The following is a 15,165-nucleotide window of genomic DNA, read 5'->3' on the forward strand; positions in this document are numbered from 1 at the left end:
AATCGTTACAAGGGCAGCATCACCATTCCTGTCTCTGATGCTAGATTACTTTAATTAGCTTTACAGCACAAGCAGGCTGGGTTAGCTGGGAAAGCCAGCGTGCACGGTAGAGAGCGGCAGGAGGGGCTATGGGGAGCAGAACGGCTTCTTTCATTCCAGGCACAGATTTTTCTCATTCCCACAGAGAAGAGGGAGGGAAGGTAATGATCACGTGCCGAGCTCTACAGCGTGGAGAGGCAGCGCACATGTTCATCATCTCTCCCAGCCCTCGTACTGCCGCTTCTCAAAACTGCAAGTCATTTCAGCTTCCCCTAGCATGTCTTTAGCTACCATGGCATATTTCAGACGTTTTCCTGGAGGAGCAGAGCAGAATCAAGTGATAAGTTTTCCATGGGGTAATTGAGCTGAAAAGGCATTACATTTTCATGCAGAATTACATTTTCACGTAGAAAACCAAAACTGACTAGCCGGGGCCCAGCACATTCTCTCTGCGGCGTATCAGTCCTGGGAACAGGGCAGGAGGAGAACAGCAAAGCCACGAAAATACGAATGCTGAAAACAGTGAAACAACTTAAGCAGGGGGAGCGCTCCTTGCTGCCACTGTAAAAGCGGGCGCCATTTACTGCAACTCAGTTCTGTACTTTTTGGAGCAAAGAGCACCACAGAATCGGCCTTTTATGAACACTTCACGCTTCTTTACAGGCATCGTACAATGATGCCATTTTTCACGTTTAGTCACAGTGCTGAAGAGCGCTATTTCACGCAGCACGGCATCACAAATATTACTGTGATTAGTAACAGCAAGCAACACGAGCCTCTCCTTAGAGCCCCTCCAAAGGTACAGCCTCTTCTCTGATTTTGGATCGTTTAACTCAAATGCTTCAAATATTTTAACTTGGGGGGGGGGAAGAGTTCATATTTAAAGTTTAAAAAGCAGGCTTTAATTCCCTGCACACCCATCCCACGCTCCTCTTACACTGCCTACAGTAAGCAGCTCCACATAGCTGGTACTGGTACAAAGTTTCAGACAAACGCAGTAGTTCAAGGCAGTAAGGATTCATCAAAGAACGATGAATCTGGTTCCTTTAGTAACCTGGTTCAGAGTTCTAAGTTATTAAATAGAATAATAAGTATCAGCTGTTGCTTTGGTTATTACCTAGTCAACAAACCTGGATGCGGGTTTTTGTCACCGCTGTAGCATTTGTCCTCTTAATTTTTACATGCACAACACCAATAAAAGCCAGCTCTCTGCAAGCAGAAATTTCAGCATCCGTAAATTTCATTTATCTTTCCAAAGCTGTGGCAACGCAGATCTATTTTAGAACTGTCAGCTAGAATCACTTTATGGCTCAAATGCTACAGTATCTCCTGTTTGAGGCCTTACACTTTTCATCTTCCTTTACAAATTTGATCTTCTTTTCCAATTCAAGAAGTTGTTAGAAGTTATACCGCTTTGGCCAGGTTGCCACCTTTTTTTTTTCCACAGGCTCCTCCCCCTCCAACACATCGTATAGGTCTTGAAAGACTCACCATTTGTCTTAAACTCATGCCATAAAAGTATTTACTTTGGCTTCTATTCTGACAACTATTAGACATGAAGGCCAGTCACCCTTCTGCTTTTGCCACGTAAGCTAACACCCTTAAGGTACTCGGCGAACACCGTAAAGCGACTTCCTTTTTCTTTTAGATGTCCTCTTGGAATTTTTCTTGGCTTTATGGCACCTATACAAACCTCACCTGTCAGGAAGGCAGCATGTGAAACTGCTGCTCCTTGTTTACCCTCTTCACACTCACTCTCTTATCTCACCCTTTGGCCAGGAACAGAGAGAGAGCAGAGCACATTTTGACAGTGTTAGTCCAATACCCAGCACAATGCAATTTCAGTCCACATCCAAAATACCAAAATAAATAAACCACAATTAAGGATGAGGTGTGCCAGGACACCTGGAGGTAAGCTAGGAGAGCTCACACAACTAATATTAGGTTCATCAAGCAGGGGAAGAAGAAAAGCAAAAAGTAATAGGGAGAGAAAACTATTCACTTTGGCATCTTTTAATCTGTCGGGCTCAGGTATCCTTACGAGAGCTTATGACCCAAAATGCCAAAGTCTGCAATGTCCGCTCTCCCTCAGAAAGACGAGTAATGCAATTTGCACAGACCTACTGACCTGACAGTGCCGGTTACTAGAAGCCTGGTAATAGCTGACGAGAAATACTTCTACCCATCCTATCTTGTCTGCCTTACTGATTTGTGTTACTCTTTTTGGCTAGGGGTTTTTTTGGGGGGGGCGGTGGCGAGGCTGGTTGAGTGGGGTGTCAGTTGTTTTTATTTTCGTATCGCTTGGCTTTCCAACCCCGTCTTTCAACTGAAATTAAACAGCGTGAGTCTTCCTGAAGCAGAAGACAACAAAATAAGAGAGTCGGGGGATGTCTGTAAGAGAAGATGAGGCACCCTGGGAATAAGAAGCCTTGGAGAGGGTCCGCCACCAGCCAAGGTGCGGTGACAGGAACGCTCGGCCTGAAGGGACCCCTGCGGAAGGGGACGGAGAGCTCGCCAGGTGACCGCCTCATTAAGAGCCGCTGTCCCTGGCCACCTCCCACGCCTTCGCGAACTTGGCAGCGCGGAGGGAAGGGGAAACCTGCCTCCATTTAATATTTATCAGGCTCGTTTGTACGCGGCATTATCTGCCGGCGAGCAGGGCGACACCGGAGACACGCCTGCCCGCCGCGATGACTGTAATTACAGGGCGATGGAGGGAAGGAAGGAGGGACCGACCTCCTCCCCCGGCGGCCAGGCCCTCGCCCCCCGCCGCGGGGAACCGGCCCGCCCGGCGGCTCCCCCGCACCCCCGGCGTGGGGGGACGCAGGCCGCGGCCGCCGCCCCGTCCCCGGCCGGACCCCAGCGCCACCGCCCGAGGGGCCTCGCCCTCCCCCGGAGGCGGTCGGTCTCCGCCCGCGCCCCGGCCGGCGGGGACGGGGGAGAGGCCACTCCGCCGCTCCGCCGCCCCCCGCTCACCTGCTCCGGCTCCATGGCGCAGGCGGCAGCCGCGGGGCCGGCGGCGGGCGCGCAGTAGAGGGTGATGGCGGACAGCCCCTGCTCCATCCTCCCGCCCGCCACGGCGCCGGGGGAGGGCGGCAGCGGGCCGGCCGCGGCCCAGGGAGGCGAAGGGAGCGGGCGGCACCGCCCGTCACACCGCCCGCCGGGGCGGCGCTTGCAGCCCGCCGAGGCCTGCTGGGCCGCCGCCCGCTGCCCCCCGCGGCCTGTGGGGGGCTGGGTGCTCCGGCGGGGCCCGCCGCGCTCCTCGGCCCCGGCCCACCCGGGAGAGGCCGCCGAGGGGCGTCCCGGGAGCTGAGCCCGGCCGCTAGCGGCCTCGGTCGTCGCTCTCGGCAGCAACCGGAGGGTGACGGGGAAGGGAGCGGAGGCGGGCGGGCACAGTCATACTGCACACAGGGGGAAGCATAACCCCGCGGTGAAGGGGGAAAACGTCATCGTCCTCAAATAGTGTAAAAATCTGCAAAATAATAGAGGAATATTTTGAGAAGCACATGAAGTTATGCCACGGTATATTGGAGTCCTCCTCTCTCCAGCAGAGCCAGGCTCACTCAGCCTTTCAGGGCCCGGCCTTGGCTGGGGCAATTAAACACATTTTAAAGAACAAAGCACAGAGCAAGAAAGTAGCATTTATTCCCAGGAGGAGTCCCTGGACTCCCAGGAGTCCCCCACTTTTACCACCTTCCTGCAGGGGAGCGAGGGGCCAGGACTGACCGAGGCAAAATGCACGTTAGCCAGTAAAAACAGCTGCGGCTGGAAGCATTTGAAACACCCCTTTTATAGGACTGAGCAGTGTTGAAACACCCCTTTTATAGGACGGAGATTAAGAATAGCTTCCAAATAATTACAGTCTGTAGCATAGGTGGGCTCTTAGGCACTTTCTTAGTCATATTATCAAAGCCTTATCCAGAATCCCATGACAAATTAAAGTCCCAAGTAAAGTAAAGACATACCTGATTTACAATTATACTAGCACAAGGCAGAAAGTGTTCCCCTTACAAAAAGGACTGACACACAGAATGTACTATTGGAACATATGATTACAGAAATGCATGAAAGGTTAGAGTATTATTTTAGGTAGTACAGGACCGACCACTTGCTTTGTATGCAAAAGCAAAGAGGTATTACTCAAAACTGCAAAGAAACAAACTAACATAGGGGCACATTACCTCTTGCCCTTAGTAGAGTCTACATTCTGCTTAGTGAGGACTAGTTGAAATAGGGTAGCAGCTCTTAAAGAGCAGCATTAAGTCATCAACCAGCCACTTTGCCCTCCTTTGCCTCTACTGTGATTATAGCAGCTGAACCGTAATATTGAAGTGAATCTTCCACCTCCCAGAACAGTTAAACTTGTCTAAGTTGCAAATGCTAACAGATTTAGCAAGTGCCAATATTGAAAGACCTGAGGAAAGGTGAAGACTGTTAACAAATAAACCCATACCGGTGCCTTTCCGTGGCTACTTGTTTGTGCTAACAGTTAGCTAACAGCTCCCATCACACAGCTATCTTTTGACCACCACAACTGCTTCCTCTTAGCAGACTGCTCAGCAGAGGCACTTAAGAAAGTTGCCATGAACTACATCGGGCATCCTTTGCCCTAGAGCATATTTATATTTGAACTGCCAAGGTCCTTCTCCTTCTTGAAGGAATAAAAAAAATCATATCGTATCTGTTGTTCTAGCCCTCTGGGTAGAATTTTCCATAAAAAGGCAGCAAACTGATGAAGCATGCAGCAAAAATATACAATTATTCCACCGCTGGTGAAGGTCTTCCACTTTTACAGAACGACCACCATCTTCCAAAAAAGTAACTATGCGACAGATACTTATTTGTGTATTAGTGTGCTGGATGTCAAAGGGCATTAACAACCTGTAACCAAAGAAAAGGGTAACTGCAGGATGTTGCTAATTTTGAAACAAGGGAGTTCTAAAACAGAATTGAGCTCATTTTGTACATTACTATCTTGTCCATTGGCTCCTTCTAGTGGCCTTCCCAGGGGCCTACACTTACCTAAACCTTTCATTACTTTGACGTTCCCAGCGAAGGTCATTTGGCCGTGCGTCCAGGCACCAAACAGCAGGCAAACTTGTCTGAGCAGCAGCAACAGCTTTCACTAAGATACACACGGAAAGACAGACCTCAGTCTTCTAAGTATATTCCAGCGAAGTTTGTTTGCCGTGTTTTCAGGCTTCTTGTATGCCGGAGAAAACTTTTCTGCAGAACCTGGTGAGATCCTGTTTGAGGACAAGCACAAGCAGCCTAATGCAAGAAAACGGTGCTGGGAGAGTTGCTGCTCGTGGCACTTGCTGGCAGTGTTTTAAATGGCCTCCCCTGGCTTGATACAATAAAGTCTCCCATTCAGAATGCTAAACTAGGAGAATATACAGAACATGATAGCTTCTGTTCTCCTGCAACAACTTTAGGATTTTCTTCTACACATCATGCTCTGCAGGATCCACAAACAAAAAAAATATTGCCCACACTCCCCAAAATTGTTTTTCTCCTACAAGGCTATGAGAGAATTTTATAGGTGCTCTTATACAGTTGAACTGTCCTTTTAAGTGCCTCCAACATGAATCTATATTTATTTAAAACAAAACAAAACTGAGCGCTTTAGGCAATTATTCCAAGCAGTCTCCAAGGTCTTTTCTACCTGACACGTCAAGACCGATACACTGCTATTTGTTTATTCCAGCATATACCTTAGAAATAACAAATGCTACATCTTAAAGGAAACGCTTTCTGAACTTGCCCTTGCCTCTGCCAACACACAGCTAGTGACAGCTCTCTTCCTATCTGGTAGCAGTTTGGAAATAGTGAACTAAAGACTAAAACTAAATGTATACAATTAATTGAAAATAGAAAGAGTTAATTGTTGGTAACGTGACAGCCTGACCGAGCCTGTCCGGAAGCACAGTGCTTTTCACTGTTCATCCTCGCTATGCCTATTCATGTTTGATTTCCATCAAAAGCATTCAACTTAACTATCCACTCTCCCCTACCAGCTGCGTTTCAAACCAAGATTTATTTGCTCCTCTTTGCTGCATGGTTTTGTATATTGCATTGGTTTGTACTGCTCAAGAACTGCAAATAATAATTTTAAAAAATTAACCATTTTAGCAAACGCACACCACTTAAGTAGCTGAGGACAGCTCCCCCATGAGCTGGTGATACGCAGGGACTCATTCTTTTGTTACATTTAAAATACTAAGATCCAACTTAACTGATCCTTTTACAAACTAATGCTATGCACAAAATGCAGTGCTGTAGGTAAATGGCATACCTGAAGGTTTTTCAGCATCCTCCATACATTGAATAGACGTACCACCGATCACACAGAAGATACTTCTACATTATAAACTAAGCTACAGCATACCTTATGTTTTATTAGCACGAGTCCAATTACGTATATAAGCTATTCACTGTCAGCTGTGTTAGCTGCCACCTTCTCAGAGAACTGGCTGACAGATGGACACGCTTCTTTTAACAACAACAGAGCAAGAGAGATGGGTGTCCGTTTACAACCCAAGCACTCTGCAGTATATTAAAATAAATTCATAATATACCCTCTTGCCTTAAGATAAGGGTGAAAGATCTTGCCACATTTGCTAAGATATATGTTGTATTTCAAGGTTCATCAGATCTAGGTCTACCTAGTTTCTGAAGTGTGCCTCTGGATTCCACCCTTTTGAGACCAGCACAGTGAACTGAATACTAAAAGAATAAATGCTATAGGAAATTAAGATCAGATTGTAGCTGAGTTGGGGTAATATGCTTTGTCAGATACAGCTTTCTGTGTCCATTTTATTTTAAGCTCAGTATCAGCACAGAATTCCCTCTAGTATGTATTAGAAAGAACTGCTTAATTGGCAGCTTGGTATGAAGATTATCTTCGATATATGAGACAGCTTGATATCCGCATACCTGTAGGTTTGTAGTCACTTCATTCTTTATGTATATGGAAAGAACAATAAAATTCTGGAGAACAGTTTTGTACAAACCTGAGCACAGCCACCTTCGAAAAATGCTCCAAGGAGAACACTCGAGCAGCAACAGCACATTTCAGATATTGAATTATTCTTATAGTATCTATGCCAAACATGAGTTACAACAGTCATTGGAAACAAATCAAACTAAGGAAATAATCTCAGTACATACCGATAAAAGGACTGATAAGGCTCATGAAAGAACTGAAGAAACAGGCCATTCCCTTGTTTATAACCACTTGGATTTTATTTTACAGTATATTTGTGACATTTTATGTTCCTATAACGAAAGATCAGGGTTGTTTACAAATATAATGGCTGCCATTTGATGTAAACAATTAAAAAGTGTCTCTAAATATTAAAATTTTACATCATGACTTTGTCTTATTAAATGGAATTACTCTTTGTGCCATCAGGTATTAGTGGAGAGGAACTAATTTAAGCAAAAATAGTTTTCAGAAATTAGATGTAGAAACTGAGAAGCCTGAATAAGATTTCAAAAGACCACTCCCCCATCACTGTAAAAAGGAAGAAAGCAAATTCTTTTACTGTTGCAACAGTCAACCAAGTCCTTTTTATTAAGGCTTCTTTACATATTATTGAATCCCATCATGCCTTTCATATTCCCAGCAGCACCTTGTTGAAATTGTCTCATCATTGACTGCAATCCTGCCATGCCACCTGCAGAAAATAAGTGAGAACACTGATGTGTTAATTAACTCTGAAGCACAGCTATCTTGCTTCTGAGGCCTCATTACAGCACACACGCTATTTCAATAATATACAAATGCAAAAGCCCAAGACTGTCAAGCCAGGTCTAAATGGCTATCGAAAATGGACAACTGAGTCAGTAATTCCAGAAAGGTCTGCAAAACACCAGGCTTAAAGTAGGTTTTAAGATGATGTGCGTATTAATATCTAGACAAAAGAAAAAGTTACCATTATCAGTTAGTAAGCTTCCAGTATGGGGGTCTTTATTTTAAGTTGCTCTTGTCAAATTTAATTATTTCAGGCAAAGCTTAGAAGTGAAGGAAGGGAAGTTTAGTAACAGATTTGCTTTACCACAGTCATGCTTCAAGCCACCACTTTGCTATTTCATTAGACACTGCTCCAATTGCTCATTTTGAGAGCTGAATCCAAACAAAGTGACTAGATTAAGCACTGGTAAGTGCAAAGCATTCATAACATATGGAGTAAACTTTCTGATTTTTGTTAGAAAACCTAGAAATGTTTAATACTGATATATACACACACATTCTCACATCACCTTCCCCACTTCTATATTTCAAATGCTCCACCGTTAATTGCTAGCCCTCTCTTGAAGCTGTAAAAAGCCAACACATACCCATATGATGAAGAACTCTTGGATCCATCATCTTTGCCATCTGTTGGTTCAGTTTGGCCAGCTGAGATGGGTTTACATTCTTTGACATATCACCACCTTAAAAAAAGAAAGAAGCAATCATAAGAACGTGGATTAACATATGGGGCTAAAAATGAAATGCATCAGAATTTTACCTCCTAATTCTAGATTCAAATCCATTCAAGTCTATGATCAAAAGTTACTACATCAACCACTTAAAAGTATTTTAACAATCAACAGTCCTGCGCCCCACATAACAGTGTCAGTCCTGTAGTAACAACGAAGTCTATGCTCTTACCAGTCACGGGAAAGAGCTTTCAAACATCATGAAAAGGAGTGAGCTACAACTCACTGCCTCCTCTCCCAACACCTAATCAACATTTTCATATTTCCTCTGTGTTCACACATCAAGTGACCTTCCCACTGAGTTAATAAATGTGGTTTTGGCATTTTTTATTACCTTTGAAAAGGCCTTTGATGCCTCCCATCTTTTTCACCATCTGTGCAAACTTAGTGTATTGGGTCAAAAGCTCCTGAACATCTCTGGTAGAAACACCTGAACCTCTTGCTACTCTTTGGATTCTTCCTGGCTGCTTGCTGAAAACTTTGGCACCATCTGTACTGTCAAGTTCTGCAATTACAGTGTGGGAAAGAAAAATCCATTCAGTTACTGACATTAAAATCTGTTACAGCTGGTAGCAAACTTATTCTCTTGATTGTTGAGAATTTAGTTTTGAGCCAGAGAATAAAAACCTACTTTTAGAAGTGACAACGCAGAATTTTACATAAATAATTGAAATACAATGTTCTAGGGAGTAGTACTAAAAAGCTGTTATGTTCATATGTTAATCACCACAACAGAAAAAGTCACCCAAATAAATTATGCTCTCAACATACTTGGTCTTATGCCATATTAATGGGTTTAGCACAAGGGTAAGAGCATACTTCTCCTGCAAGAGTTATGAGTGGATTAGAAACAACACACGGTGAATTCCAGAGACCAGGCTATGTCCCCCAGTAAATTTGAGAGTGGGTAGGAAGAAAGACAGCACTGACAGATTAAAGATGAATGCAGCTTTTTAATTTGCAAGTATAGTGTTAATAATTTAAGAAGCGCAGTTACAGTATGAAAAATAAAAATACATTAATTTACAATAGAATGCTTCAAAAACCACACCTATTCTACACAAGACAGAGCAGCAACAAGCAATTGCCAAAGTATCTCTCTAAATTTTTAGACTTATTCAGAAAGTTTGAGACACACATGTACTCTTTGCCCTTTCTAAGAGCGATAAATGCTCCTTATCACTTTCTAACACTGCAGATGCTGCCTTATGTCCAACTTGTTTCCAAAAAGATCTCTGTAAATAAGCTTGTTCAACAATGGAGATAAACAGTGAGCGAAGTTTGTTTTACCTTGGTCATTCATACTGTCCATTATAGTCATCAGTTTCTTTAGCCTTGCCATCGATTCCTGCTCATTGCCTTTACTCATGAAGTCTGTTCCAAAACCAGGGATCATACCCTTGTTTAAAAAGTGGAAAACAAAAGCTGTGTCAATTAAAGTTAGGTTTGCCTATTCTAAGCAGCCAGAAATATGGACAGCAAGTTTGTCCTGTTTTAAGGTAAAACAGAACCAATTTTCTGGTTTGTGGTGTTACTTTTTAGCTAGGCCTCTTCTAACTGACTAAACTCTGAAATTAACAGCATATTGTTTAGAAACTGTTCACTCTCAGAGTGATAAGACCTGATTATACCAAAGAATGGTATGCAGAGAAGCTCTTGCTTATACTTATTGCTATAACAACCAAGGTCAGCTAATTTTGTTATTTGCCCCATTGGAGGGTCAGAAGCAAAAAAGCATAGAGGGGTCACACCTGCAGGGAGGAGCGGACAGGACAGGTGACCCAAAACTGACCAACAGGGTATTCCATCCCATATGCACCATGCTTAGTATAAAAAGCTAAGGGATCAAAAGGTCAAGTCTCTTTCTTCAATGGCCGATGTCAGAAGAGGACCCTGTCTGTTCATCTGCCTTTAATCTGAATCCAAGCATTCCTGACTCCAGATCCAGAATTCAGCTCCTGTCTGTCACTGACTCCAGTCTGGGACTTTCCCTGTGCCTGCTGGTGATGCAATTGTCATCCTAAGAGCTGGATACGGTTTTGTATACATTGTATACTTTTTTAATTATTTCCTTATTTATTATTATTTTCATTAGTTCTTTTTCTAAACTCATAAATCTCTTTATCTCTTCCTCTCCTCTCTTTGAGCTGGGGGGGGTGGGGGTGGGGGGGGTCGTCTGTTATTCTGATTGGCCAATCTGGCCAAAACCACAACAAAGTTTTAGTTCAGTAGTTGTGTATTGTAGTAGGCAAATCATTTCACTTGTTCAAAAAACATAAAGCACAGACTCTAACACCCAGTTTCAATGAAGTTTAAGTTTACAGCAGAAGTTTGTCAAATATAAATGAAAATCTGATACAATAAAATGATTTTTTTGGGATAACTTACCAAGATCTGACTGAATGGTCCCATTTTCATGATGTTTTGGAATTGTTCGTACATATCTCTTAACGTGAATTGACCTGCAGTACAACAAAAAAATAAGATTAGCAAAAGTCACACTAGCATTTTGGTCTTACAGTCCTTTCTCAATTATTCTTTATATTTACAAGGTAAATACTATACTGCATAGATAAGTAGATAAACCTCTTCACTATTAACATGGCTAAACCATTTTAGATGACACACAAGAATTAAGCTAGTTATTCTGCACTTCTAGACGGTTATAGTCTGACAGACTTATCACTTGAAAAACATAACTCAATTTACTTGCCTGACACATTTATTAGAGAAAGAATAACCATTCTTCACTATGCACGTGAAACAAGTTACTTGCATTTAAATATAACACAAATTAACTCAGTGGTCTACATCTCTGAGAGAACCTGCCATGATATATCATGGTAATACACCTGCTACTTAGGCCATGGGAATACCTTACCATGTTTCAGCTTTTCTATGAGTGCTTCATTATCATCCAACTTTAACTCGTTTACTTTATCTATCAATCCTTCAATATCACCCATACCTGGAAAAAAAAAAAAAAACAAACACAACAACCCAGCTCTGAGGTTAGCACAAAAAAAAAAAAAATTACACTTTGACCTTCTATTATCCAATTCAAAGCGTCTTTTAAGTACAGTTGTACACAGTACATACCAAGAAGTTTGCTGATGAAAGGCTGCGTTTTAAAGGGTTCAAAGTCATCTATGTGTTCGCCAGTTCCAATAAAAATAATAGGACTCTTTGTTGCAGCAACTCTGCAATAAAATATATTTTATTAAATGGCCTCTCAAAAACTACCCATCTTTTGTAGCACCTATCAATCAACATAACCAGCTAGGTATCACCAATGCAGCACATCCTTTCTGAAGTATCTTTCCTACTTCTCAAATTATCTATGCAAAAACATGCAGCATTTAGGATGGGTAGCTGGGAGTAGCTCACAAGATGCTTCTCTAATTAGCACTTTGTAAAATAAAGCCTGTGCTTTGAAAAATCACCAACAGAAATAGAAGTTGCTTATTTTCATTGCTGAGTTTAAGAAACTTGAGAGGAAAAAGAGAAAAATAAGTCATCTCCATTTTATCCTAATATTGGGAGGTCAGATGAGACAGATGTTGATTAATTTTTCAACTACTATTACAGAGAGCAATCTCATTTTCAACACAGGAAAAAAGCTTCGATATAAGAGAAATCAGAACATTTTCACCAATTAATTGATCAATCAATCAGTAGCTTTTAGATGAACTCAGAGTCCAGTCTACAGAAAGTATAGAATAAACACGGCAGACTTAACGCGTACAAGCGCATAACAAATGGAACAAGCTTTCGGCATTTTCATTTTGCTCTTAAGTTTAGTTTTCCATCACTATGCTATAAATAACAGCAAAATACATATGGCAGTTTAAGAACTCTGACACTTAAGATCAAAGTCAGACAATGATTCAGAACACTGTCAGTTAACTTTTTGACAAACCACCTCAGCTCCATACGAGCTGTATCACTGAAACGCAGATGGAGATTAACCGCAACGTGCCATCATATAAGGCTGAAGATAAAGTGTAACATTTTCTAGTCAAAAGAAGAGTCATGATACTGCACATGGGAAGTCCAAGAAGAATGGGATTTGGGAAAGTATGACTACAGACTAATTTTTTACCAAATTGCTGGACACTGGCAATCCAGAAGTTTAATTTCCATCACAGTTTTAGAGCCATTAGATATGACTAGCTAGAGGTTTTTCCCCTTTTCAAAAAAAGTCTTGGGCATTAGAAAAGCAGCAACACTTTTCAAGTAAACCATATCTATTAAGTCCAAATCTATATTTTTGGTAAAAACTGATGTGCAAGATGCAATAAACATAATTGCTTGATGCTGTTTTCAGAAGACAGAAGTCTGACATGTAACAATATACACTTCTGTATTGGAAGTACACCATATTATCCGACTCTTACTGCCATTAAATATCCATGGGTGATCCTATCCACCAGAAGCAGGGTAAGAGCATAACTGTCACTGACTTAAATCTCAGGTTCCGTGCAGTGCGACAGTGACGCTTTCAGGGCACAGGTTTCCGTGAGACACTAACACATTCCATGGTTGTCCACGCATTGCCAGATGTTGGACACTACTACTGTGTCACAGTACTTACGCACTAAGAGCTCCGCCTCCTTTTGCATGTCCATCAAGCTTAGTTACAATAACAGAAGCTACATCTACTTTGTCTTTGAAAGCTTTAGCTTGAGCTTCACAAGCTTGGCCAATGGAAGCATCCATCACATAAACAATGTTATCGGGTTGCTAGGAGAAATGAGAGATAGAAAATTGCTATTTTGTGTGCTTTCTTAAACAGTGTTCATGCATTATGTTCAGTAGCAGAACTTACTGCAGTAACAGTATGTAAGGGCTGTAAGAAGTTTGAAGCAAAAGGGCAACTGTTTCATGAACAGTATTGCTTACAGACCATTTGAAAACTCTGATGCTCTATTGCTATGTGAAAGACTTATCTACAACCCCAAATACTAAAATTTAAGAAGTCTACAGTTATTACTTATGTTTTGAATGACGCTAGCCAGTAACTGAGCCAATAAGCTAATTAGTATCTACAAGCAATTTGGTAATTTTACATTAAGAACTTTAAGACATCCATTCCTCTGAAAACAAGTTAGCCATTAGCAGGAGTTGTGTGGGAAGCGTCATGTTGTCATGCAAGACCACAGAATCAAACAAGTGGCCGGACTTTTTAAACCCATAAAAGAAACACCACCTTCATTTCCATATCAAAACTGTTCAAAGTTATCCATTCATCTACTCTGTTTCAGGGCAATTATTCATGACAATCACAGAAAATTTTGTACACATAGCTACAAGAAACCAGACCAGACTGGTTCTTTTATCTAGTTTCTCAATGCAAAGATCCTGAAAAGGAAAAGTTAGAACAGGAGCAATAGCCTAATTTTGTACAAGCATCCTTGAATTACACTTATAAGAATTAAAACTGACACAGAACTACCAAGCACTGTCCATCCAGCCCTTGATATTCATATCCATTTGTAATTTCCAATATAATCTAGGAGTGGAAGTGTTCCAGAGGAGCAAAATCCACAGAGAGCATTAGGAGATAAACATAAATGAATTGTAATCAAATTACTGTAACAGAAGTTATTGTATTTCTTGAAACTACTCACTATGGCATTAGCAACTTGTAACATCTCTTCAAACAAAGAGTCTTCCTGTTTGTGACGTCCACTTGTATCAACAATGATTATTTCAAAGTTTTCATTCTTGAATTTCTCAACACCTTCTGAGGCAATAATGACAGGATCCATTTCTGTATAACTGATCACAAAGAGAAATATCTATATCTACATATATATAGATATATATATAAAAAATAGATAATTGTGTATCTACATATATATAGATACACAATTCTTTGTTCACAAGGAAACTAATTCAAACTTTCACCACTTGACTGTAGACCTATCTGGATTTCAAGAGGAACTTCCTCTTATGTCAAGCAAAAATTGATTATAATATGCCTGCCTAAGCCATTTGCCCTTACTATTCAGTGAACTGAAGCACAAAGGACTGTCTGTCTCACCTGCTGAAGGCTGCACTAAGTTCTATGAACCCTTCTCTGAAGTAAGATTTAACCAAGCACCTAGACAGTACACCTCCAGTGAAACTTAGGGGAAAATTGTTTCCTGCTTTATATTTCCCTCCAGGAAAAGTGCCGCCCCAGTTTCCAGTGGGCCGTTCCCCAGACAAAGCAGAAGGCCTGATCTTGCTTCTGATCCTCTTGAAGGAACTTCCAAGTCATTTATGCAAGAAGTGAGTAATGGATACTATGACGAGTATTAGGGGGGCCTATTTGAGGTCCTCTGCTGGACCTATCCAGCAGTGATATCTGTATCCTTCCATCTCTAAAGATACTTCCTGAAAATCTGAATGTGTCTGGTAAAGGCCTATAAACTGCTATACACTGAGAGAACATTCTAGGGAATTACCCCTGGATGCCGAATCTCTTCTTACACTATCCCTCTACCTGCTACTACTGGCAGACTGTATACTGAACTAAGCGGAATCTTCATCTGGTCAGAGCAAATATTATAATAAAATTTAAGTAATTAGGCAACACTGAATGAGGCTTAGTGCGAGACGTTCAATAAGGAACACTGGAGTTGATCATTCTCC

General features: G+C 41.8%; 1 protein-coding gene across 3 annotated transcripts in view; it reads right to left on the minus strand.

Moving 5' to 3' along the window:
• Positions 1-15,165, minus strand: part of LOC134515347 (signal recognition particle subunit SRP54) — a 38,273-nt gene that overhangs the window by 14,289 nt on the left and 8,819 nt on the right. The window contains exons 8-16 of one of the 3 annotated variants that reach the window (XM_063334214.1): positions 14,157-14,307; positions 13,121-13,269; positions 11,626-11,726; positions 11,408-11,494; positions 10,915-10,988; positions 9,817-9,925; positions 8,861-9,031; positions 8,383-8,478; positions 7,260-7,718 (exon numbers count right to left, since the gene is read on the minus strand). In XM_063334214.1, coding sequence (XP_063190284.1) covers positions 7,627-7,718; positions 8,383-8,478; positions 8,861-9,031; positions 9,817-9,925; positions 10,915-10,988; positions 11,408-11,494; positions 11,626-11,726; positions 13,121-13,269; positions 14,157-14,307 — 1,030 coding nt within the window. In that variant the 3' untranslated portion in view covers positions 7,260-7,626. Of the gene's footprint in view, positions 1-3,015; positions 3,284-7,259; positions 7,719-8,382; positions 8,479-8,860; positions 9,032-9,816; positions 9,926-10,914; positions 10,989-11,407; positions 11,495-11,625; positions 11,727-13,120; positions 13,270-14,156; positions 14,308-15,165 lie in introns of those variants that run through there. The other 2 variants (XM_063334216.1, XM_063334215.1) reach the window with 2 other exon arrangements.

The sequence above is a fragment of the Chroicocephalus ridibundus genome, chromosome 4 (genome assembly GCF_963924245.1).
Source record: "Chroicocephalus ridibundus chromosome 4, bChrRid1.1, whole genome shotgun sequence".
Taxonomy (NCBI): domain Eukaryota; kingdom Metazoa; phylum Chordata; class Aves; order Charadriiformes; family Laridae; genus Chroicocephalus; species Chroicocephalus ridibundus.